The 24288-nt window shown below is 35.7% G+C and overlaps 3 protein-coding genes and 1 long non-coding RNA gene across 4 annotated transcripts; all 4 read left to right on the top strand.

Annotated features, from left to right (window-relative positions):
* Positions 1-7780: 7780 nt before the first annotated feature.
* On the top strand, positions 7781-8742 carry LOC110734390. The gene is made up of 2 exons (XR_002513802.1): positions 7781-8109; positions 8385-8742. It is a non-coding gene; the product is annotated as an uncharacterized LOC110734390 (long non-coding RNA).
* An 858-nt stretch (positions 8743-9600) lies between these two features.
* Positions 9601-11755, top strand: LOC110734389 (transcription factor bHLH3-like). Its single transcript, XM_021914525.1, has one exon. The coding sequence runs from the start codon at positions 10146-10148 to the stop codon at positions 11652-11654; it is 1509 nt and encodes a 502-aa protein (XP_021770217.1). The 5' UTR covers positions 9601-10145; the 3' UTR covers positions 11655-11755.
* A 1692-nt stretch (positions 11756-13447) lies between these two features.
* LOC110734388 (transcription factor bHLH3-like) lies at positions 13448-15838 on the top strand. Its single transcript, XM_021914524.1, has one exon. It carries the CDS (start codon positions 14097-14099, stop codon positions 15627-15629), a length of 1533 nt encoding a protein of 510 aa, XP_021770216.1. The 5' UTR covers positions 13448-14096; the 3' UTR covers positions 15630-15838.
* Positions 15839-19320: 3482 nt separating this feature from the next.
* Positions 19321-19830, top strand: LOC110734613. The gene is made up of 2 exons (XM_021914774.1): positions 19321-19557; positions 19765-19830. Exons 1-2 carry the CDS (start codon positions 19321-19323, stop codon positions 19828-19830), a joined length of 303 nt encoding a protein of 100 aa, XP_021770466.1.
* The last annotated feature ends 4458 nt before the right edge of the window (positions 19831-24288 follow it).

Genomic DNA, 24288 nt, shown 5'->3' with positions numbered 1-24288 from the left:
GATAGTTGACCAAAGAAGTGTCTAATTCAAACTTTGACAATGGCAGCTAAGGTGATCGAGGCAGCACATCGTTTCCTTTATTCCACGCAACTTTAATTTTGCATTATCTTTGTGCATAATCAAGTAAATATATACCGCCTTAATTAACCCGAGCATTTAATTGAGAAAGAGTATTAACTAATTATCAAAGAAGAAGAACATAAAATCAGAGGAAGATGTTCTTGGAATATTTGCTTCATATTGTTACCTAGGTTACATGGATACTTCATTCAACTACCGTGTCCGTGTCAAACACCGTGTCAGACACCAATACTCGTGGGACACACGACGATACATCTCAGACCATATCCTACTATTATATGGGTCATTTAAATTTTTTTTTTAATGAGAAAATTTAAGTAAAATAAGATAAATAAGATAATTGTTAAATAATATGGGTGCTTTCATATATACCTCATTGTTAATATGATAAAGTATGATCTAATGAGAGGATGAAATGACAAATATATGGTCAAATTCTTTTTTTTTTTTTTAAATATATTATATGAATTTTAACATTCCGTACCCGTGTCCCTTATTTTGAGATAGACGTTTTCCCGTATTCATTTCGTACCCGTATTCGTATCAGTACCCGCTCTTGTGCAACCTTGATTGTTAGTGGTTAGTTAAATCGTAATATATAGGAATATGATATCCTCGGTAATTAGTCTTTTTGTGTAAGTGGAGTCGTAATAGGTTTAGTGGATTAATGTTAGGCATAATCATAGTACTATATCCTTATTTTTAGCTTAGTTTTGCACCATATATATACGTGGTATGTTGCTATGTAGAACGTACATTTTTGAATGGATTAAAAACATAAAAAGTTTTTTCCCTCTCTCATCTCTCTATCTATAATTTGCAACATATGTCACTAATAGAATGCCCAAGAAATAATTCATTATAATTATAGATAAAACATTTTAATTGTCTAAAGAAATGTCATGCAAATTGATAAACAAGAAAGTCGTTGACATAATTTATAGAAAAATGGATTCAATATGTAATTGATCTTAAAATTAGGCAAAAGCTCACTATCATTCATAGCAGCAAGAAAATGCAATTTAATCTCTAGTATATGAGTTAGTAGATAAGGACTTTGGTGTCGAATTGAATTTCTCAACATGTCCCTCATAACTTTTATTTAAAAACAGATTAATCAAAATCTTGGATGATATAATAATTAGAACCAATAACAAATCAACTTAATAAATCATTTGTATGCATCAAAGTTGGTAATATGCTAATAGATCGATGATTTTATAAAAGCAAGTACGTAATTATTAATTAAGATCATTGACCAAAAAAAATCATGATTCAAACTTTGACAATGGCAGCACATCATCATTTCCTTTACTCCACGCAACTTTAGCATTAGCCATTATCCATGTGCATAATCAAGTCTATATATACCCCCTTTATTAAGCTCGAGAATTTGATTAAACGAGGATACTAACATATTATCGAAGAAGAAAATAAAATTAGATCGAGAAAGATGTCTTCAGAATGCCCAGGTAATAATCCAACTTTTCGATCTATCGATTTATAATTCAAATTTGCAAAATTTTATTATTTCAAATAATTATACGTACGCACAATATTGTTGATGAACAAGAATGTAACGATGTTTGTCACATGTAACTTTGAAGGGAAAAATGTGTGGCCTGAACTAGTTGGAGAAAATGGGAAGGAAGCTGCTGAAATTATAAAGAAAGAAAATCCAAATGTGATTGAAGCAACAGTTTTACCAGATGGAACTGCTGTAATTGAAAATTTTAGGTGTGATCGGGTTTGGGTTTGGGTCGATTGTAATGGACTCGTTGTTCGTCCTCCTATGACGGGTTAATTAATTAAGCTACTTAATTCATAGCAGTTGTGCTGAATAATGTAACTAGTGCCATAGTTACTTCGTCTATATGTATTGTATATTATGAATGTATGATCATTTATTTTTAATTTTTTATACTAATGATTCAAAGTTTCCTATGTGTTTTTATATATCTAGACCTCTATCTGTCTTGCATAAAACCATGACGTATCGCGTCTTACTATTAAGCCAGTGTATTTTTCCAGTCCCTAAGACGTGTCTTAAGCTGTAAACATCTTTATTTACGTACACATTACTGTAAAGGATAATAACATCATTATTGTTTATTGTGTAATCCCTTAGATTTACTCTTTAGGTTGATTGTCAAAGATATCCCTAACTCTCAAGCAAATGTACCTAGTCATATTTTATTGCTTACTCATGCATACTATATATACTCTTGTTTACTTATCAATACAATTAAGGTTTCCACTATTCTCTTTAAGCTTTCCAACATTCTCTTTCTCAAAACTCTATCAATTACTATTTTAATTTCTATAAATAAAGTGAAATCCATTGTCAAAGGTTCAAAATTTTGACCCAATAATTTGCAGTTAGGCAATCTTTAAGAAACAAAGGGATTGACAAATTTTCCTTCAAAATTTTGTTATGATAGGACTGATCATAAGGATTGATAATGCCAATATCAATCCTTAAATAAATTGTAATTATATTAGGGATTATTCTCCTATAATTGAGCTATAATTATATTCTTGTAACTGAAATATGCTGACTTCTAGCGTATTACTTTAGCTTGTAAATGTTATATATACTTTCCAAGTCAATGAGAATAACACAACTTCTCTGAATATCTTTTCTTATTTTTATACATGGTATCAGATTCTTTGATCCTAAAGCCCTATCCTCCTCCTCCAATGGCCCAACCACAAGCACTTACTGCAAATGTTAGTATCTCCCCCTCTCTATCTACATGGCTTCTTGACGATGGTGCATCCCACCATGTCACAAATGACCTCAACAATTTGGCTGTGCATTCTCCCTACAACGACACTGAGGAATTAATCATTGGTGATGGTACAGGTTTAAAAATTTCTCACATTGGTTCTCTTTCTTTTTCACATTCATCCTTTTCTCTCAAACTGAATAATGTTCTTTATGTTCTTTCCATAGCTCATAATATCATTTCCATCTCTCAATTTTGTATTGAGAATAATCACTACAAGAAAACAGCCGAATTCCGACGGACTGGTTCCGACGAATTCAAGCAACCCGTCGTACTTTTCCGTCGAATTCAAGCAACCCGTCGTAAATCCGTCGGAAATTTCTGACGGATTTTAAATCCGTCGGAATATTTGTTCTTTCCGACGGAAAAGGTCATTTCCGGCGGAAAAATAATCCCTCGATAATTTCCGACGGATTTTTCCGTCGGAACATATTTTAAAAAAATTTGAAATTTTTTAAAAACCAAACCCTAACCCTTTTCTTTGTGGGAGCCGCCCCTTTTCTTTTTCCCCTCTCTTTCTCTTTCTTTCCTCTCTTCTCTTTCTCTCTCCTCCTTGTCCGCCACTTTCCTCTCCTCTTTCTTTCCTTTCTTCTCTTTCTCTCTCCTCCTGGTTAGCCCTCTTTCCTCTCCTTCTTTCCTCTATTTTCTTTTCCTTCTTCCTCTATTTTCTTCTCCTTCTTTCCTCTATTCTCTACCCGCATCTTTCTTCTCCTTCTTTCCTCTATTTTCTTCCCCTCTTTCTTCTACCATGACAACCACCACGCCATCACCAACACCATCACCCACAATCAACAACGACAACAACAAAGAAGAGTAGAACCACCGCCGTACAACAACCACCGTGCAACAACTCTCAGGCGGCCACAAGAACACCGACAACAACAATATCAATTGCACAGCAACAACAACGACAACATCAAGTATTGTAGATCTTGTTTTAATTGTAGATCTAGTTTTTTTTTTTTAATAAATTTTTGATTATGGTTAATTTTTAAGTAATTGTAATATTAGGTTATAAATTTTATGAGATAATTGTGTATCTATCTAATTCCTTCAATTTTTTGTGGTTGATTTTATTTTTATTTTTAGTGATATTCTGGATATAACTTGTTTCTCTTATTTTTAGATCTTGTTTTTGTGGGAATTTTTGTTTCGGATTTTTGTTTTGGATTTTACGTTTTTTTTTTCGATTTGGTATTTTTTTTTTCGTTTTTCTGGGTGGGTGGGTTAGGGGGTTGGTTAGGTGGGGTGGTGGTGGCTCGACAGGGTGGGGGTCTGGTTAGGGGTGGGTGGGTGGGTGGGGTGTGGGAGGTTTGAATGGGGTGGTGGAGGTTTGGACAGGGTGGGTGGGGTGGAGCTGGTTTTTTTTTTATTTTTTTTTTATTGATTTTTGCGACGGAATTTTCCGTCAGAATATACCTCTTCCGACGGAAATTTCCGTCGGAAAATTGCGACGGGTTTTCAATTAAAGTCAAAAACAACGCCGACAGACTTATATCCGTCGAAAATTCCGTCGGAAACTAGTCTTCCGATGGAAATTCCATCGGAAAAGGTCAAATTTCCTACGAATGGTTTTGCGACAGACTAATTCCGACGGAATTCCGTCGGAAGACCGTTTTCCGACGGAATTTCCGATGTTTCCGACGGATTTTTTCCGTCGGAATAAAGTTGTATTCTTGTAGTGAATGCATCCATAGAGTTCCTACCAACATCTTTTCTTATAAAGGATCTCAAAATCGGGGTATGTCTTCTCCAGGGTCCAGTAAGATCGGGAGAATCAAACCCACCCCACCTCAAGTTTTCACGAGCATTAAACCTAATTCACTTGATTGGCACCATCGCTTAGGGCATCCATCACAAAGAGTATTTAGACAATTTATTTCCTCAAACAATCTAAATGTCTCTAGCATCTCTACCTTGGACTACAATTCTTGTGCTTGCAATAAGAGTCATCAATTACCATTTTCTGTCTCTTCTATATCCTTTTCCTCACCTCTTCAATACATTTATACCGACTTGTGGACTGCTCCCATCTATTCCCACGATGGATATACAAATATTATGTGATTTTTGTTGATCATTATACCATGTATATTTGGCTATACCCTTTGAAACAAAGATCAGACACTAAAATATTTTCATCCGATTCAAAGCCTTGGTGGAAAAATATTTTCAACTTCCTCTTATCACATTATACTCTGACAATGGGGGTGAGTACGAAGCATTAAATGACTATTTGGCCGTTGATGGGATTTCGAGACTAACCACTCCACCTCACACTCCCCAACATAATGGTTTTTCTAAGAGACGTCATAAACATATAATCTAGACATTTCTTTCCCTCTTTACTCATGCAAATATGCCTCTAGAATATTGGTCAAATGCGTGTGTTACGATCGCATATTTGATAAATCGTCTACCCACACCTATTTTAAAGAATGAGTCACCTTACTCAAAGTTATTTGGGATTAAGCCTAATTACTATAAGTTAAGGAGTTTTGGGTGTCTTTTCTATCCTTGGTTAAAACCTTATACTAAGCACAAACTAGAACCGAAATCGACTCCATGTGTCTTCATTGGGTACTCTTCTACTCAAAGTGCTTGTTATTGTCTTGATATTAAAACACACAAATTATTCACATCACGGCATGTTCATTTTGTTGAGCACAAATTTCCTTTTTCTGACTTAGTACAACCTAAACATTCTCTTCCAATTTTAATCGAAGAATATATAGTGTCAAATTTCCCTACCTATTATTACCAAGCCTACTCATGAACCAACACCACCTATTTTCGCTACTTCACTCCGATCCCCACTCCAAATTCTCTCACTGTCTCAAATAAACAAAGCCTACCAAATTTATCAAGCTCACAAAATTCTCCAATATTGTCATTCAATGACATGGACAGTAGTCCCTCCTCACAATCTAACTCCCCTACACAACCCTCACCCTCAAATACTGCCACTTGTCCTCAACCAACACATACAATGACCATAAGACTAAAACGGCATTCGAAAACCAATTAGTAAAACTAATTTGAATGCAGAGGTTAAGGAAATAGAACCAAAAACCATAGCACAAGCACTAAAAAGTCCGGTGTGGTGCAAAGCAATGGGTGAGAAAATTTTAGCGTTAATTCATAAAACTTGGGATCTTGTTCCCCCCTCATCATCACATACTGTTGTTGGTTGTAATGGATTTTTCGAATTAAGAAGGATAAGGATGGGAATATTATTCAATACAAGGCTCGGTATGTGGCGAGGGGGTTTAATTAACGTTCGAGTGTTGACTATAGTGAGACATTTAATCCCGTAGTCAAACCAGCCACGGTTCGTCTTATCCTCTCTCTTGCAGTCACTCAAGGGTGGCCTTTACGACAACCAGACATTAACAATGCCTTTTTACAAGGTACTCTCACTGATGAAGTCTACACTATACAACCTCCAGGTTTTGCTGATCCACAATATCCAAATTATGTGTGCAAATTAAACAAAACTCTCTTTATGGCTTGAAACAAGCCCCAAAGGCTTGGTACCAAGAATTACGACAACATTTGATTACTTTGGGGTTCAAAAAAACAGTGTTAGACTCTTCTTTGTTCACTCTACATACTAATGGTTCAATTATTTACTTGTTGGTTTATGTAGATGACATTATTGTTACAAGTAATGATCCTAAATTCCTTGAAAGATTTTTGCAAAAGCTCTCATCTCGTTTCTCGCTAAAAGACCTCGGTGACTTGTCTTACTTTCTTGGAGTTGAGGTCATACCTCACTCAAATAGGTTATTTTTAAGTCAGAGGAAGTATATTAATGATATTTTGTGTAAAGCAAATATGGAAGATGCTAAACCTGTTGCTACTCCATTGGCAAGTCATTCTCCTTTAACAATGCATAGTAAATTGTTAACAGATCCTACTGAATATAGAACATTGATTGGCAGTCTACAATACTTGAGTCTTACGCGGCCCGACATTGCCTTCACCGTGAATAAGCTGGCTCAATATATGCTCCAACCGAAGACCACACTTATGCAATCTCTACGACGCCTTCTAAGCTACCTCAGTGGGACTTCCTACATGGGATTTCTTTTACACAAAGTCCCTCCTCTTACATTACATGCTTACTCTAATGCGGATTGGGCTTGGGATAAGGATGATTAGATTTCCACATACAACAACCTACATTGTTTACCTTGGCAAAAATCCCATATCTTGGACATCTAAGAAGCAAGGTACTCGGGCTCGTTACTCCACTGAAGCCGAGTATAGAGCCGTAGCAAATGGTTTAGTAGAAATCCTATGGATACGTAACTTATTTCTAGAGCTCGGTCTAAAGTTAACACAACAGCCTGTGATCTATTGTGACAATGCCGTAGCAACCTATGTTAGTGTCAATCCTGTTTTTCACTCGAAAATGAAGCATCTAGGCTTGGACTATCATTTTGTACGCAAAAATGTTCAATCTAGTCAGCTCCGAGTGGCTTACATCTCTACCGATGATCAACTTGCTGATGCATTAACAAAACCGCTACCAAGAACTACGTTCACCAAGTTGATCCGCAAAATTGGTCTTTATTGCTTGCCGACCATTTTGACGGGGCGTGATAAGGATTGACTATGTCAATTATCAATCCTTGAATATATTGTAATTATCTTAAGGATTATTCTCCTATAATTGAGCTAGAATTATATTCTTGTAACTGAAATATGCTGACTTCTAGCATATTACTTTAGCTTGTAAATGTTATACTTGTATATACTTTCCAAGTTTATGAGAATAGCACAACTTCTCTTAATATCTTTTCTTATTTCTCTACAAGGACGACAAGCATGGTATGGACTATGGTATGAGTGGTGATAAACCTAATAAGGCTAAATGGATAGAGTAATTATTATCCGTCCTTCATAGTTTGTAAAATAAATAAATATACTCCCTACCTCAACCACACAATTCTTATCCCACGCTTTTGCTACATTTTTAATTTTTTGGCATGGGATCGCGAGGAACGCACGAGAAAACGATGGCCGGCCTTGTCAATGTACATGTAATCTTGTATTAAGGAGCAGATAACAATTTTGAATTTTCTGGTACGGAACTAATGAAATGTGACTCGTCTATAAATTCAACTGTTTTCGTTGTTGTACCAACACAAGCAATCAAACAATTTACCAACAAAACATCAACTAGAGAAAGAGAAAGAAAAAAAAAAGATGGAATCTGATTTATGCCCGCCTGGTAAGATTTATACTACACTTAATTTAATTGCACGCAATATTCATTATGATATAGTACTTTTATATTATATGCTTGTACTATTAATAAAATTAGTACACCTACATGTTACATGATGATATGAATAAATTAAGGCCATGTATGTAACATAACATAACGTACGTAATTTCCTAGAGCAATAAAACTTGTTGATCTTTGTCACTATATAGTGTAAATTTCTAGAGATCGAATCAAGTCTTTATGTATTCTGTATTATGACAAATTATATGATTTTGCAGGGAAGCTAAGCTGGCCGGAATTGGTTGGAAAGAATGGAGAAGAAGCAGCTGAAATAATTAAGCAAGAGAATCCTCTTGTCGATCCCATTGTTTGAGATAAAATATGGAGGCCATATGACTACAATTGTTATCGGGTTTTCGTATTCGTTGATTCGGATGGTATCGTTACTAGTCCTCCAGTGGCAGGTTAAGCAATGCATGAATCATGCAAATAATATGTACACATCAAATTATATAAGTACTAAATAAATGAATGTGTACGGGTATGTAGCACGTAGTAGTGTAGTACGGATCCGACTATCCGAGTATGTGAGATTATGAAATATGAAGTGATGATTCTGATGAACTACTTGCAATCTATTTCAACTACCATAAAAGGAAATTGGGTAATAATATCTATGTTTAGTTCCAAACAAATGGAGTACGCGCATACTCGTCCACCAAATTGGTTAACGAAGCTAGATTTTCGTAGTTAACCATTGACAAATAACAACATGCATGTAAAATACATTTTATATTCGCGTCAACTCCATATTTTGAGATGAAGAGAATAAATACATTAGTATTATTCTTTTGCGTATAATGATATACTTGTATACGGTCATATAAAATTGGCTTCGTTTGTCAATTAGGGACCACATTTACATTAAGTGACCAACATATATCATTGAATCCAGCATTGGTTTTTAAAGCCAAACCATGGCTATCCAATTACTTGTATGTTGCAAATGCTATATGGGGCTTCGCATCAAGCCCAACCATTGCATGCATCATCAAGCCCAATATTCGTCTGGCCCAAGATTTTAGGTTAAAAGCAGATCAAGTCAATAACGATTATCTGATACAATTCGGTTTAGTTTTGAGTCAGGTTCACGTGAGTCAATTTCATACTTGTTCCAAATAATCTGGTTCTAAGCAATTAGCCTACAACTAGGTCAAGTCAATAGCGAGCAAATTTAGAGTTTGATTTACTCCTCTATTCCACTATATAGTTCTCATTTCTATTTTTATGGTTTAACTTTGTAAACTTTGACTAATAGTGATTCTCATTAATGTATACAACAAATTATGTCGGAAATTATTAGATTCGTCTCAATACATAGTTACTATAATATTGAATTTTTACAAATTTTGTCACAGAATTCGAAGGAACTCCATAATATACAATGAGTAATACGATTATACGAGTAATTAAAGTTACATCATTTGAAACAGATGGGAGTAAAAATGGAAGACCAATTTTACTGTTTCATCACCGTGTTGTGGTCTTGTGGACCTCGTGGACTCGTGGTGCAAATGTGCTATGACTTTTTTTTTTTTTTTTAATTTTTTTTTTTTTTTAAATCAAGGGAAGAAAAGAATCCTAAATTAACCGGCTTAAGAGGGACAAAAGAAAACAAAGTTACTTAAAAAAGAGGGAATGAAGTAAACGAGTTGCAATTTCAGATTTTGAAACCCTAGTTCATCTTAGATCTAAAATTAGTCAAAAACCCTCTTTTTCTAGAATTCATGGTAGCTTTAAAGCTGAATCTGCAGATCATTTTCATGTTATTACCCAGGTAATTTTTCAATTTTCCCCTAATCTATTTTGAATGTTCTGAAATTAAGCTCATTTTGAGTGCTTAATTCGGCATAATACTATCTGGGATTTGATAAATTTGCAAATTTGAAGATACCCAGTTGAATTTTTTGTGAATTTATAGGGACCCAATTGATCATTGGGTCAATTAGTGTGGAAATAATTTTGTGGGTTTAGAGAAAATGGGTCAAAATTATGTGTTGAAAGAGGAAGAAAAAGTTATGGTGGAAGCTGTTGTTGGGAAAGATGCATATAATTTCTTGATGTCAACAGCATGTGATGATTCTCTGTCAGAATTTAATCCACCAGGTGATATTTTGAATTTGCAACAAGGGTTATGTCAAATTGTTGATGGATCTAGTTGGAATTATGCAATCTTTTGGCAAATTGCTAGCTCTAAAAATGGTAAGACAGTGTTGATTTGGGGGGATGGGCATTGCCGGGATCCGAAGGCGGTGTTAGCTAGAGAGAGTGTAGATGGTGGGAATGGGAAATTTGGTAAAAATGAGGCCAAAAAGAGGGTTCTTGAGAAGCTACATGCTTGTTTTGGGGGATCAGTGGAGGATAATTTTGCTGCAACATTGGATAAAGTATCAGATGTTGAGATGTTGTATCTTACATCTATGTATTATTGGTTTCGGTTGGACTCTTCTTTGGGTCCTGCGAAATCCTTTACTAGTGGCAGGCCAATTTGGGTTTCGGATGTTAGAAGTTGTTTAGATCATTACCAATCGCGTGCACACTTAGCGAAATCAGCTATGTTTCAGACAGTTGTGTTTGTGCCTGTGAAAACTGGAGTTTTAGAGTTGGGTTCTGTGAGAACTGTTATGGAAGAGCATAGTTTGGTGCAAATGGTGAAGACTGTATTTGGTGAATCACATTCTTTTCCGGCCAGAGCTTCCCCTAAAGTTTTTGGGCGTGATCTTAGTCTTGGTAGTGGTTCTAGACCACGCTCAATGAACATAAGTTTTGCTCCAAAGAAGGAAGATGACGCCTCATTTTCTGCAGAATCTCATGTTGCTGGGAATGATATAGGTCCTAAGAATATATTTGTGTCACCTTCTAATGGAAAGCATGGTGAACACGGTGACAAGAAACTCTTTTCAGAGATCAATTTTGGGGGTTCAAATCCAGAGACTGATTTCCCTGCATTAGATGAGGCTAGCAAAGAGTTTTTGTTGCATGCTGCTGAGCTAAGAGCACGTAAGAGACCAGTTAGGAGACCCGCTAGTGGGAGAGAAGAAGCAATGAGCCATGTCTTAGCAGAAAGACAAAGACGAGAGAAGCTTAACCAACGGTTTTATGCATTGAGAGCTGTTGTCCCAAATATCTCTAAGATGGATAAGGCGTCACTTCTTCTTGATGCCATTTCATATATTAACGATCTCCAAACTAAGATCAGTGCGCTTGAGGCTGAAAAGGAGGCTGCTAATCCCAAGCAGGAGGAACTTCCTCTCCCAGAGATTGATTTTCAGGCAAGGCAAGATGATGCACTTGTTCATGTTAGTTTCCCTCTTGATGATCACCCTGTTTCTAAAGTTGTAAGAACTTTGAGGGAACATCAACTTGTCGCACTAGAGGCCAATGTTAGTACAGCAGATGATAAAATGGTTCATACATTCAAAATCCAAGCTCAAACTGAAGGGGCTGAGAATCTTAAGGAGAAGCTAGAGACTGCTCTTTCCAAATAAACTACAATAGGAGAAAGTTTAATTGTATAATTATTCTTTGTTCTATAATCATAAGTTAAAGTACACATGTTTCAGACGAGGTTTTGATTTTCTTCCTTAAATCGTCTATTTATGGTTTACTATCTCCTCCTCAGAGTTATAGTAGATTATTGTGTGCGATGTTAACTGAACCAATCAATACCATTGCAAAGTCTACTATAGACAGGGTGTTCTTGTAACCTTAGAAAGTCGGTAGAAGTATTCAAGGCTATTTGCTTTCTCGTTTGAAGCTCTCTAAATGAGGTAGAAATAACCTTGAAGGTACACCTGATTTAACAGAATTTGCAGAATCTCTGCTTGTTGCCTTCATGATGAATTATCAATTCCTGGGATGAACGAAGTAGTAAACTTCATTACTTGAAACTCCAATAGAAGCAAAATGTTAGTGCCGTTCAGATCTAATTGCAAGAACAATAATAACTTCAACGATTTGATTGCATGAACAACAACTTTAACAGGCTAGAATCTGGGCAAAACCCTGATATCCTATATTAACAAAAACATGTTTATATCACCAATTTTTCTCTCTCCTCCCCTCACATGGACATTATTTCCTTCCCTCTTCTCTATTCCCATGGCCACTATTTCCTTCTCTCTCCTCCCCTCCCATGGCCATGGCCAACATCGACCACCTTCGCGGCTCTAAATCGGCCGGCCGGCAAACAAAAGACACCTTAGTAGCAAATTATGAAAATTGGGCCTATACTAACCCCTTAGGGAAAGGGATTCGCTCGTGCCGGTGGTGTGGCGGTCGAATGGTGGTGCTAATGGTCATGCGGTGGTCGGCTGGTGGTGCTAGTGATGCGGTGGTCGGCAAGTGAAGCTAATGGTTGTGCGGTGGTGCGGCAAGTGGTACTAGTGATTGTGCGGTGGTGATAGAGGGGAGAGATAGGGGGTGCGGCTGCTAAATTTACAAAATTAGCCTTGATATTAACAAGTTTTGTGAACATAGGATATCAACTTGTATTATCTCCTATAATCTCTCTTACATTTAAAAAATGAAAACATTAATCTCCCTCATGGCAATATGGGTAGAAAAAGGTGCAACACAAGAAATTTCAAAGAGGTCACCCATTTTAGGACGTTCTAATGGAATTTGGTGTATTAGTAAATAGTAATGATGTAATGATATATTATGAGTGCAATTATACATATACGATTTAACTTGATCGTCAAATTAACTTTGTACTCCATAATATTTAGAGGGGAAAAAAGAATGACGAAAGGTTCAAATATCAAATAAGTAGTAAATAAATTTGGAGGGTATAAGTTTTTTTTCCAAATAATTTTAACGTATTTGAACTTATATTATCAAAACTTATTTTGTTTCAATAGATCTTATTTTGTTTGAAATAAATCAGAATAAGTTCAAAGATAACACACTATTAAGTCTGTTATTTTAATATTAATGCGACAAATTAAAAGTGTCAATTCGGATGTCCGAATTGGGTTCGGTGAGATAGGATCGGATCGATTCAAATTTTAAAGTTGAGTCATGTTATATTATTGTGTCCACGCGAGTCAAAATCTGAATCGAATATTTTTTCGGGTCAGTTTCGAATCGGATCAGATCGGTGTGGTTTTACACCTCTACTCAAAACTACCAAGTGGATAGAATACAATAACAAATAAAGATTCACTAATCAGTAAACAACACAGATTAATTAATTAACATCACAAAAACAACTCAAATTAATAGCTATAGTATCTCTTCATATATTTTTCTTTAGTTGAATTGAATAATTAAACGAAATCATATCCTCCAACCTTCCCCAGGTCCCAGGACATTACATTATCCTGTTATATTTTCTCTCTCTTCTCTAATGGCTTTTCTATTAAGTTGCTATTCTTACACGTAACTTTACACCTTCACTTCACAAGATGCACAAATTCTTGTGTTTTTTAACTGTTCAACCTGTACCTCGTGCTCCTGCTCTACCTTTTTTTTTCCTCTGCTTTAAGCTGAAAAACAACCAAATTTTTAATTAAAGAAAACCCAAAAAAAAAAAAAAAACCATTATCTGGAGCCCCAAAAACCCTGGAACTTTACTGAAGTTCTAGTAGTAAAGACTCAATCTTTTTAAAACCCTAGCTCTTGTTTCAAGGACCTTTTTTTGTTCAATAATTTGTGGTAGTTTCTGCTGAATTTGGGGTTTCTGCTGTTGCATTTACTACCCAGGTATATAATCTATCTTGTACTCTTAGATAGTGTTGTAAAGATCATTTTGAGCTTGATTTATGCTTAGGTTTGTTGATTATTGAACTGGGTTTTTGATTATGTTAGTAATTTTGAGAAACCCAGATCGATTTTTTGTGATTTGTTGAGGTTTGATATGAATTGAGAGGAACCCAGATTGGTAATTAGCTTTAATTTTGAGATTTTGATTCCTGGGTTAGTGGAAAATGGGTGTAAATTGTGAGATTAATGATGAGGATAAGGTTATGCTGGAAGATGTGGTGGGAGTTGAGGCATGTAAATTTCTGATGTCTAGATTTTGTGAAGAATTTCCGAGTGATTTTAATGATACAGGAAGTAGTGATGGTGGTATGCTGAATCTTCAGCAAGGGCTATGCCAAATTGTTGATGGTTCTAATTGGAATTATGCAATATTGTGGAAGATTGTTAGTTCTAAGAAGGATGGTAGGTCAGTGTTGATTTGGGGTGATGGGCATTGCCAAGACCCGAAGGTGGTTGTTGCCGGGGAGAGGGGAGATGGTGGGGAGGGTAAATTGGTTGAGGGTAATGGAGAGATTGGTAAGAAAGATGAGGCAAAGAAGAGGGTTCTTGAGAAATTACATGCTTGCTTTAGGAAATCAGAGGAGAATAATTTTGTTGCCACTTTGGATAAAGTATCAGATATTGAGATGCTGTATCTCACTTCAATGTATTATTGGTTTTGGTTAGACTCTTCTATGGGTCCTGCCAACTGTTTAACGTCTGGCAGACCGATTTGGGTTTCGGATGGTAGTGCCTGCTCAAATCACTACCAATCTCGGGCTCATTTAGCTAAATCAGCTAAATGTCAGACGGTTGTGTTTGTGCCTGTGAAAGCTGGAGTATTAGAGTTGGGTTCTATTAAAATGGTCTTGGAGGAGCAGAATCTGTTGCAAGTGGTGAAGCATATCTTTGGTGTACCTCAATCTGTACAGGCTAAGGCGTTTCCTAAAATTTTTGGCTGTGAGCTTAGCCTCAGTGGATCAAAACCACCATCGACCAACTTGAATTTTGCTCCAAAGTTGGAAGATGATGCTGCATTTTCTGCAGAATCTCATGTTGGTGGAAGTAATGTAGGTGCTAAGCACACTTATGGGTCATCGGCTAATGGGTGTGTTAGTGAAGATAGTGGCAAGAAGTTGGTTTCAGAGATCAATTTTGGTGGTTTGAATCCCGAAGCCCAAACTCCTGGCGTAGAGCCGACTAAAGAAGAACTTTTGTTGCAGCCTAAACCAAGAAAGAGGGGTAGAAAACCTGCTAATGGAAGAGAAGAACCATTGAACCATGTTGAAGCAGAAAGACAGAGAAGAGAGAAGCTTAACCAACGTTTCTATGCATTGAGAGCCGTTGTCCCCAACATTTCTAAGATGGACAAAGCTTCGCTCCTTGGTGATGCTATTTCTTATATTACAGATCTTCAAATGAAGGTTAAGATGCTCGAAGCTGAAAAGGAGATGGCTAATCCAAAGCAAAAGCACGTGGCTATCCCTGAAATTGATTTTCAGGCAGGGCAAGATGATGCACTCGTGCATGTCAGTTTCCCTTTGGATCTTCATCCTGCTTCAACTGTTGTAAAGACACTTAGGGATAATCAAGTCCTCGCTCCTGAAGCCAATGTTTCCACAACAGATAACAAGATCATTCATACATTTACCATCAGAACTCAGAATGGTGGTGCTGAGAATCTAAAAGAGAAGCTGCAGGCTGCTCTTTCTTTGTAAGATCGATCTTTGTTGCATGATCCTGGGACAGTAATGAGTACAATCTTTCCTTTTTGAAGGTTTAGCCTTCTCTTTAATCTGTGCTCTTTGTTGTATCTGGTTTTGGTTTACCATTTCTGATATATAATTAATGTGTCAAGTTCTCATGTATGATCTGCCTTCTTTAATTTGATATGATCCTGGCACAGTAATGATTAAAATCTTTCCTTTTTGAAGGTTTAGCACTTTCCACATGGCACCCACCCCACATCTAAAACCGATTGATTCTCGCTCCCATGTAGTTTTGTCATAGGAATTCCAGCTATATACAGAGCTGGTCCTTAGACGAAGAGCTCAATTGCGATTGACAGGAACATTCTCTGTAGATAGCAGGTGAGATAAGATCCAATTCGATTACTTGATATTAATATTTTGGATCAACAATATCTTTCAGAACTTATATCAAGAGTCAAGACTAAAACTTTAAAGTTCATGGCTTTAATATTTCGTCTTTAAACCTTCTTTAGTTGATCTATACATTGCCACTATTATCTCCTATTCCATAGGTTTGTGGTTTGTTAATACTTTGTTCTTAGCAAGCATAGGCTAGAAAATGGTTATTGTATACATTGTAGTTGTGGGATGATGGTTGTGCTGCAGCTCTATGCCTGTTATTGCAATCTCGATCAAAGATCTACTAAGTAACTGAAAATAGCAGAATCTAACCTTTGGAAAAGTTTCATATTCTTGTAAAGTTTTGGTGGAAGTAGAATGATTCTGATTAGAACTCTCAGATATATGATATCTGTTTCCTAGGTACTTGTTCATCCAGCACTCTTATACTCGTATTCACTATAAAATGTGCCTCAATTTTTTGCAGGTACTGAGTTAACAGAACAAAAGGGGAATCTATTTATGATCTACTGATCAAATCTATTTTATATTCCATATCTACTGCTATATAACTATAGTTGTTGTACAGGAGCAGATGTAAGCATCAGGCTTCGCTATCTTCTGATGTTTTTGTAAGTTTTTGGTATACTACGTAGATTAGTATCCCAATATCTCATCTTTTCAGAATTCACAGGTTAGTAGTTGGTACTTGCATTGAAGAACATGGTTTAGGCTTCTCAGAGTTGCATCTCCTTGGAGGATTTCTACCTGAAGTGGTCCAACGCTGATCAATGTGATCGAGCCTAAATGGTCGGGTCAATTTCAGGTAGTGACCTGGTCCAAATAGCATTTTTTGAACATTATGGTCTTTGGCTTGATTTTCTGGGGCTCTTCGGCTGACTGTTATCGCCCCTGAATTTGTACCATCAATTTTCCTATTTGACAGCATAGCATTGATTTTTAAGTTTCTGCTGGTTGAAAGCAGGGGTATGAATGAGTCAGCAGATATCCGAAGACAGACTGATACTTTTTTAAATTTGGCAATAGTATAACACTGTTTTTCTGGCATTGAAATTGTCGGGTCTTGAATCGCAACAAGTCTTCTTGTTTCAGTTTACTGGTAAAATCAACCTTGTACAGATGTGAAATCAAGAACAACATTGTTAGTTTGTAGCATAAATTTGTACTCAATGACTCAATGTAGTCAAATAAAGCTTCTGCAAAAAGAATTTTGATGTTCAGTCAGAATTTTGTAATCTTAAGCTTTGTCCAATTTCTCCCTTTTTGATTTAATTTGCTCCAAGTTTTCTACAACCAATATTATTGTGATGCACAGTTGCTCTTGAAAGAACGGTCAAAACAAGAAAAGCCAGCCAGGAGTATATAGTGTTGAAAAATAAACTGTCTTTATGAACTTACATTGGCTCCCTATATTGTTCAACCAAATTCATTTAAACCTTACCAAGTCTAGTAATTAAGTTTTCTACTTTTTGTATTCCCACATAATTTTATTCAATTCCGTCTATCTCAGGCTACATATCCAAAGTACTATTTTACGATGTTCGGATAAAGTTTATATTGCTACTGGTTTCTTATTGGAATTCCTAATATGACGTCGTATATAATTAGTGACGGGAAGAGGGTCTAAGTTGTCAATCTGTAACAAGGGGCATTTTTAATATCAAATCTTATTACTGCATAATAACTTACGCGTTTGTTGTAAAAATAAAATAAAATAAAATAAAATAACTTACATGTAATCGGGACATGTATGTGATAACTAGTTACAAATGAATGGAGTACACCAACTAATTAGACGAGACTACATGTATTTGTTAGTAACTAGGTACAAATGAAGGGATACACCAACTAATTATTCGAGATTATGCCCAACTACCCTAAAAAAACCAAGTATGAAAGAGTGGGGAGCACGTTTGAGTTCTTGATTAAGCTCTAACACACTATGTAATCAACAAATGATTCAAATTTGAGTCTAGTTGTCAACCTGTACAATTTGCACCTTTGACTTTTCTTTTAAAAAAATAGTACAATTGGTTCTAATATGAGGCAAAACTAGAAAATAATTTTCGAAGAACAAAATTTTCATTCAAGCTTTTAAAGATCAAGTAAAAGACTTTACCTACTATCAAAAATGTTTAAAACATTTTTACCTAAATTTTTTTTTATTAATGTAGCATTTGGGTGTCAACGATCCTAGCGGTCCCCTCCCCTCTATGTTCCGTTTATGTATCTATTTTGTAAAAGGTTTATATTAAATAGTAGTATAGATGTATAATCAATATAGACGAATATCCATCTCAAATTTCGGATACACATACAATAATGTTATCTCCCTAAAGACGAGTTTAGGGCCTAAACTGGAGTAGCTTATTAGCATCCTTGTTATAGTTATTGGTTTGAATTTGTACCCGTAGTTCAACTACTCGATTGTTTCCTTCCTTGCTTTTTATCTCTTTTTTTACCGACCTGTTAATAGTCCATACAACACCTTTTAGTACATACAACACTTGTACATGTTATAACACTGCCGCACATTTCTTTTCATCTAACTATGTTGGAATTTTCACCGGCCAAAAGTTGGTGAAAATTACGTTTTATGAGAAACATAACTTTTTAGTTGTATATATCAATACTTACCACTTACTATATGTGAACATAATACAATCAACCAGCCCCTTTCAAATTTTAATGAACAAATATAACTAATATATCGCTTCTTTTTATTTACCTCATTAAAAATGTATGTACGAGAATTAAGATTGTTCTAGTGGTTAGAGAAATAGAGACCCTCCTTCTGCTCATGTGAGAGAGGTTCGATTATCAACCTAAGCAGGTGAAATCCTAATCTTCTTCCGAGCAATTTTTTTTAAAAGGAACAATACATACGAAGTATACTACTGTATGAGAGAGTACGTTACTCAGATCCGTATGTTGGATTTTTTTTATGTACTCGTAGTACATAGGATTATTAATCAATCTAACCGTGTATGATGGTGAGTCGTACAGTTTGATTAATTCCAGTTTGTATATTTCAAACTTGTCAATTCAAACACCCTCCTAAACAATAGTCAACCACTTCCTACATTTTGACAGAAAAGTCAATGCCATCCATTCCCATTCATTCATTCATTTTATAACTAGTACCATTCCGTGCAGTATATATATATGCCGCTACTACATATACTCAAAGCATATCACCATCCATTCCTACGACCAATCGTACCGAGAAATCGAAACTCGTACAACAATTTTCCCTACCACATTAATACACTTTCGAGTTTAGTGATATATAATAAACATGGGTTTTGCTCAAAGAAGAGGATGTTATGTTGTAATGCTTACAATAATGTTCATATTTTTGGTAACGAGTTTTGATGAAGTTGAAGCTATAAGACCATTGAAAAAAGATCAAAAAACGTTATTATTAGCGTCGTTGCCTAAGGGTCCAGTACCGCCTTCAAAATCTAGCCCGTGTACTAACATCCCCAAGAGTGGTGGCACAGGTCGCTGCACCATGGAGGTGAATGTTGCCGGGGTTAGCACGCGGCACGCCCCGAGCTCCGCCAGCCTTACCTGAGTATATATATATATATGTCATCCAAGCACTATTGTTAAGGATGATATGATCAAGTTTTGCCATGCGCTTAAGGTGAAGAGTGTGAACATATAGTTTATTATTTATTTATTTTTCCCTAGAAACATGTATAGACTTTTGGAATATTTTTTTTTTTTGTTGTTTTAGAGAGCCACCAAGGCGGGTGATGAGAATCGATCTCAAGATCTCCTAGAATCGGGAGAGAAACTCTAACCACTTGAATTATCCCTCACTCTCAACTTTTGAAGAAATTAATTGTTACACAACATTCTTTAATTTTATTCTGAAATCAATAAAATGAAGGCCTCTGAATTTTATTTTAAGGTGTATGTTATGTTGTTTTTGTATTTAAGTTACTTCATAAGTTTTTGTATATGTATGAGTAGTATACTTTTTTTTAGATAATAAAAATTACGAATAAGGTCTCTTTATGGTTTTACTCAATTTATCACCCTCAACAAATGAATGAAGTGGGATCAGAGAGAAGAAAACATGATTGAAAACTACGGACGTATTAACAAAATAATCTACGACATTAGCCCTACTTATCTCTCAATACAATAGTGGTATATACATAATATAACCTTTTACCAATTATTTTATTTTCTACAATGTTTAGATGGGTTAGTAGTAAACAACTTTATATATATATACATATATATATATTAGGGTTATATTAAACAAGGTTATCTTAACTTTGTATCCATATTTGCAAAGTTTAATACATAGCCTTCCTTGCATTGATCTTTTCTAAAAGCATAGGTACTAAATGCATAAAATTTAATTAAATAACAACCGCAAAAAAAAAATAAAAAAATAAAAAAAAAAAAAAAAAAAAAAAAATTACGTATGTACTATAATTTCTTTACCAAATCTCTTCATATTCACCAAATCACCCTATCAAATCGTAATTACGCTGAATAATCACTTGCTTTGTGAATATTATTATCTTCACATCAATCTCTTTACAAGATGGCAGAGAAAATGAAGAACGAGATCGAGAAATTGGAGGAAAATTAATTTGTGTTTATTGATTATGAGGTGTTAAGTTACAGAAAAAGAAGATACGAGTATATATAATGTAGTAATAATACAGGAAGTATCTAGCAGGAAGTTTGTTGTGAAAGAACAAACCCAAAATATCTCAACAATCCCTATATTTATTATTTCTATTGTGTAATTCAGTAATTGTCCATGTATGACCATATATACCCTATAAAAATGACACAGGGGTACAAACATAATGTGTGCATTGAAGTACATATATTTGAAACTTATCATGCATAGACTAAGTCAATTGCTAAACATCCATCTAATAAAATATGAAATCTTTCAAATGAACTCCAATAAAATAAGCACCAACTCAATGACTAATGATACTAAATTACTAAGTTAATTCAGGTCAATATTGTAGCATGCAACTCAAAAGTTTGAAAATATGTATATACTTTATTTCCAATTTTTTTTGTCGAGCAAGTTTGAAAAGATATAAAGATATAATCCGTAATAGTTTCATAGTTTGCGAATTGCCTACATCAGAGAAGGAAAAGTTGCAGGGAGTCAAAGCAGCAAGTTGCCAACATAATATTGAAGAAAATATTATGATTGAACTATAACTTTGTTGAATGCAACAAAATTTACCGACCATGGGACAACAATTTCTTTTGGGTCCAACCCTATATATGCATGTCATTAATTTATTTATTTTGGCGAATGAGCAAGGACAATACAAATTACAAAAAAGGGTGGGGATGGAGTTTTTAATTATAATTTCGTAATATATTGTACACATACCCTCAATCTTAACAACTAGATCATGAACTCATATAATTAATATATATTTATGTCAATTCATCAAAATTATATTTGGGTGGGTTTATAAGGTAGAAATTTTGTAATCTATGTAGATTTTTATTATACTTCTTATAACGGATAGAATACGATATGAATTAGGGTTGTCAATCATATCATGTTATTATTCATTTTATTAATACAATATATAAAGTGCTTGAAAGTTCTTAGGGGCCATTTGGTTGGGGGTATTCATCAAAGGGAATGGGAATCAACAGGAATCATTCCCTTTGTTGTTGTTGTTAGGCTATTTTTCCCATTCCCTTTACCCTCTCCATTCCCCCAAATCCCTCCAAGTTGATTCCCCACCCCCCTTACGTATTTCCATTCCATTCCCTAGCTACCACCACACCACCATACCACCACCCTCCCCACCACCGGAACAACTAGCCACCCCACCAAAATCCCTCCCCTCACCCTCGCCGTCCCTCCCCCACCCCCGAAACAACCAGGCACCCCAGCGAAAACCTCCCCACCACCAGAACAACTAGCCACCACCGACCACTGAAAACCACACCATGTTTCTAGGGTTTTGCGAGGTTAGGGGAGGTTTTTTCAGAGGAGGGGAGAGCTATGTGGGCACGGGGAGCGGCGGCGAGGGGTGGGGGAGGTGTGGCGAAGGGTGGCTAGTGGTGGAGGAGGTGCGTCGGGTGGTGGGGTGGCTGGGTGGTGAAATTGTGTGCGATGTTAGAAAAACGACGGGGTTGGTGTTTTCGTAGTAGATTTCGATTTGCTGAGAGGAGGGTGACTCCAGGGTAGGGTTTCGGGATTTCGCTGGTGGTGGGGTTTTTGGATTTTGTTGATGGTGGGGTTTCAGGTGGTGGCGGTGTTAGTGGTGGTGTGAGTAGGGTGAGGTTGGTTATGGAGGGGTTTCAGATCTTGGTTGGGTGAGAATGATTATAGGATGCAGTGTTAGTGGTGGTGCGAGTTGGCTGGTGCGGTGGTGCGAGTTGGCTGGGACGACAATGCGAGTTGGTAGTGGTGGCCCTTGATTAAGTAATTATCCCCTCTTTTGTCCTACCAATTTTCATGGATTTGGCATCCCTCAAATAGCCAACGGTTCAAAACCGGTGCCAAAGGGGGGGTTTGAACCGGTGCCTTTTTATCTTTTTCGTCTAGTGGTGGTTGGATTGGTGGCATTGTTTCCCTTTGTTTTTTAAAACAAACAACATAGAAAATTTAAGGTAATTTCATTCCATTCTTTTCCATTCATTTTGTTCATTCCATTCCGTCTACCCTGTGTAAACCAAACGGCCCCTTAATTATCTTAACCTAACCCAATTGTTTAAAAACTTGAAATCTTTTGACTAGACTAGAACTAGTCCGTGTATTGAACAAGTTAGTAACCTTTTACCCATTAGCATACTCAGTAATACGCAATATTATTTGTAATTAGGGAAAAAAAATACAATTTTTTTTAACGAATTTTTAAGAAACTTTTGGAAAAATAAATGATAGCCAAGTGATAACGAACCCATGGAGCTACTCTCTTAAGCCGCATGCGGTCCATGCACCTTGTACAGAGGGTACTGATATAAAGTATTTCCTATATTTCCGGACAATGGGAAATACATGAGCTACTTCAACTGTTTTATTTTACATTTAACCTTGGTTTATACTTATTGTAAGGAGTAATTTTTTATGGGCGAATAATTCAAATAATAGTTATAGTTTGTGTGTACAAATTTAAAAGAATGGTTCGTTGGTAGTACGTAGAGTATGTGTTCGTTTTTCTTTTGGTGCATGTACGTAGAGTATATGTAGTAGGCAATGCAAATTGTTTTCTTGCACAACTAGTGGATGCACACATCATCTTACTAAAAATATGTCCAACCTAAGAAAAATAGCATGTAGTAGTAATTTCTTCGACATAAGATATATAAAGAAGAGCATTTGAAACAAAAGCTACTCATAATAATGTAATAAATGGGGAAAATGGCCGCCGAGAATTTATAACACGTTGTGCAAAAATGATAATTATAATAAAATAATAACAATAATAACCTTTTTATTAATACACATTTTAATACACAGTACATTTACATCTATAATCTTTAATAAAAGAATAAAATAAATCTTATTTTCGATAATAAATCAAGAACTTGAAAAAATAATGCCTACATACAAATTGACCTTTGTTTACCGTATCGTTATATATAAACTTTTACTTTTTCTGTCTTCCTATACCATAGGTGCAAAGTTTACGAATCACATATTTCAGCTAGATCAACTCAAGACCTTTGCAAAAATGAGCAAGTAAGACTCATTTACGTACAAACAGGAATGTTGCATGTAGGATTTGATCGAGATGGAGGAGATGATTGTCCACTACTCTTTACTTCTAAGTAAAGTTTAGCCACTTCTTGTATCCCTTTGCTTATTGCCACGTTAACTTCATTATCAAGAAAGCTCGCCGGTTTTAGCACCCTACAACTTGCATGTTGTATAACAACGATAAAACTTAGCAATAAAACTAATATTGTAATAGAACTAGCTAGTTTGAAATGGGAGTTCATTTTGTTAGAAAGATTGTTTAATTTGTGTGTGTATGTATATTTTCTATATAAGTGAAGGAAAGCTTGTGTTTTGAATGTATGTATGTAATTCAGATGAGTTCGTTTAAGTTATGATATTTGAAGAGGCGAGTAATGGGTATTTATACACTCCTAGCATGCATCGTACGGGTAGCTCAGCTCATTGAATAGGTAAGATTACTATATGGGTAGTACAGAAGAATTTTCTTGCTAATTTGGGAAGACTAAAGACTTGGACCATTGAATAGTTGGCGATCATAAAATTGGTATATTATACAGTATTTTT

This window comes from Chenopodium quinoa, unplaced genomic scaffold (genome assembly GCF_001683475.1).
Source record: "Chenopodium quinoa cultivar QQ74 unplaced genomic scaffold, ASM168347v1, whole genome shotgun sequence".
Classification (NCBI taxonomy): Eukaryota; Viridiplantae; Streptophyta; class Magnoliopsida; order Caryophyllales; family Amaranthaceae; genus Chenopodium; species Chenopodium quinoa.
This window is presented reverse-complemented; position numbering and strand designations above follow the sequence as displayed.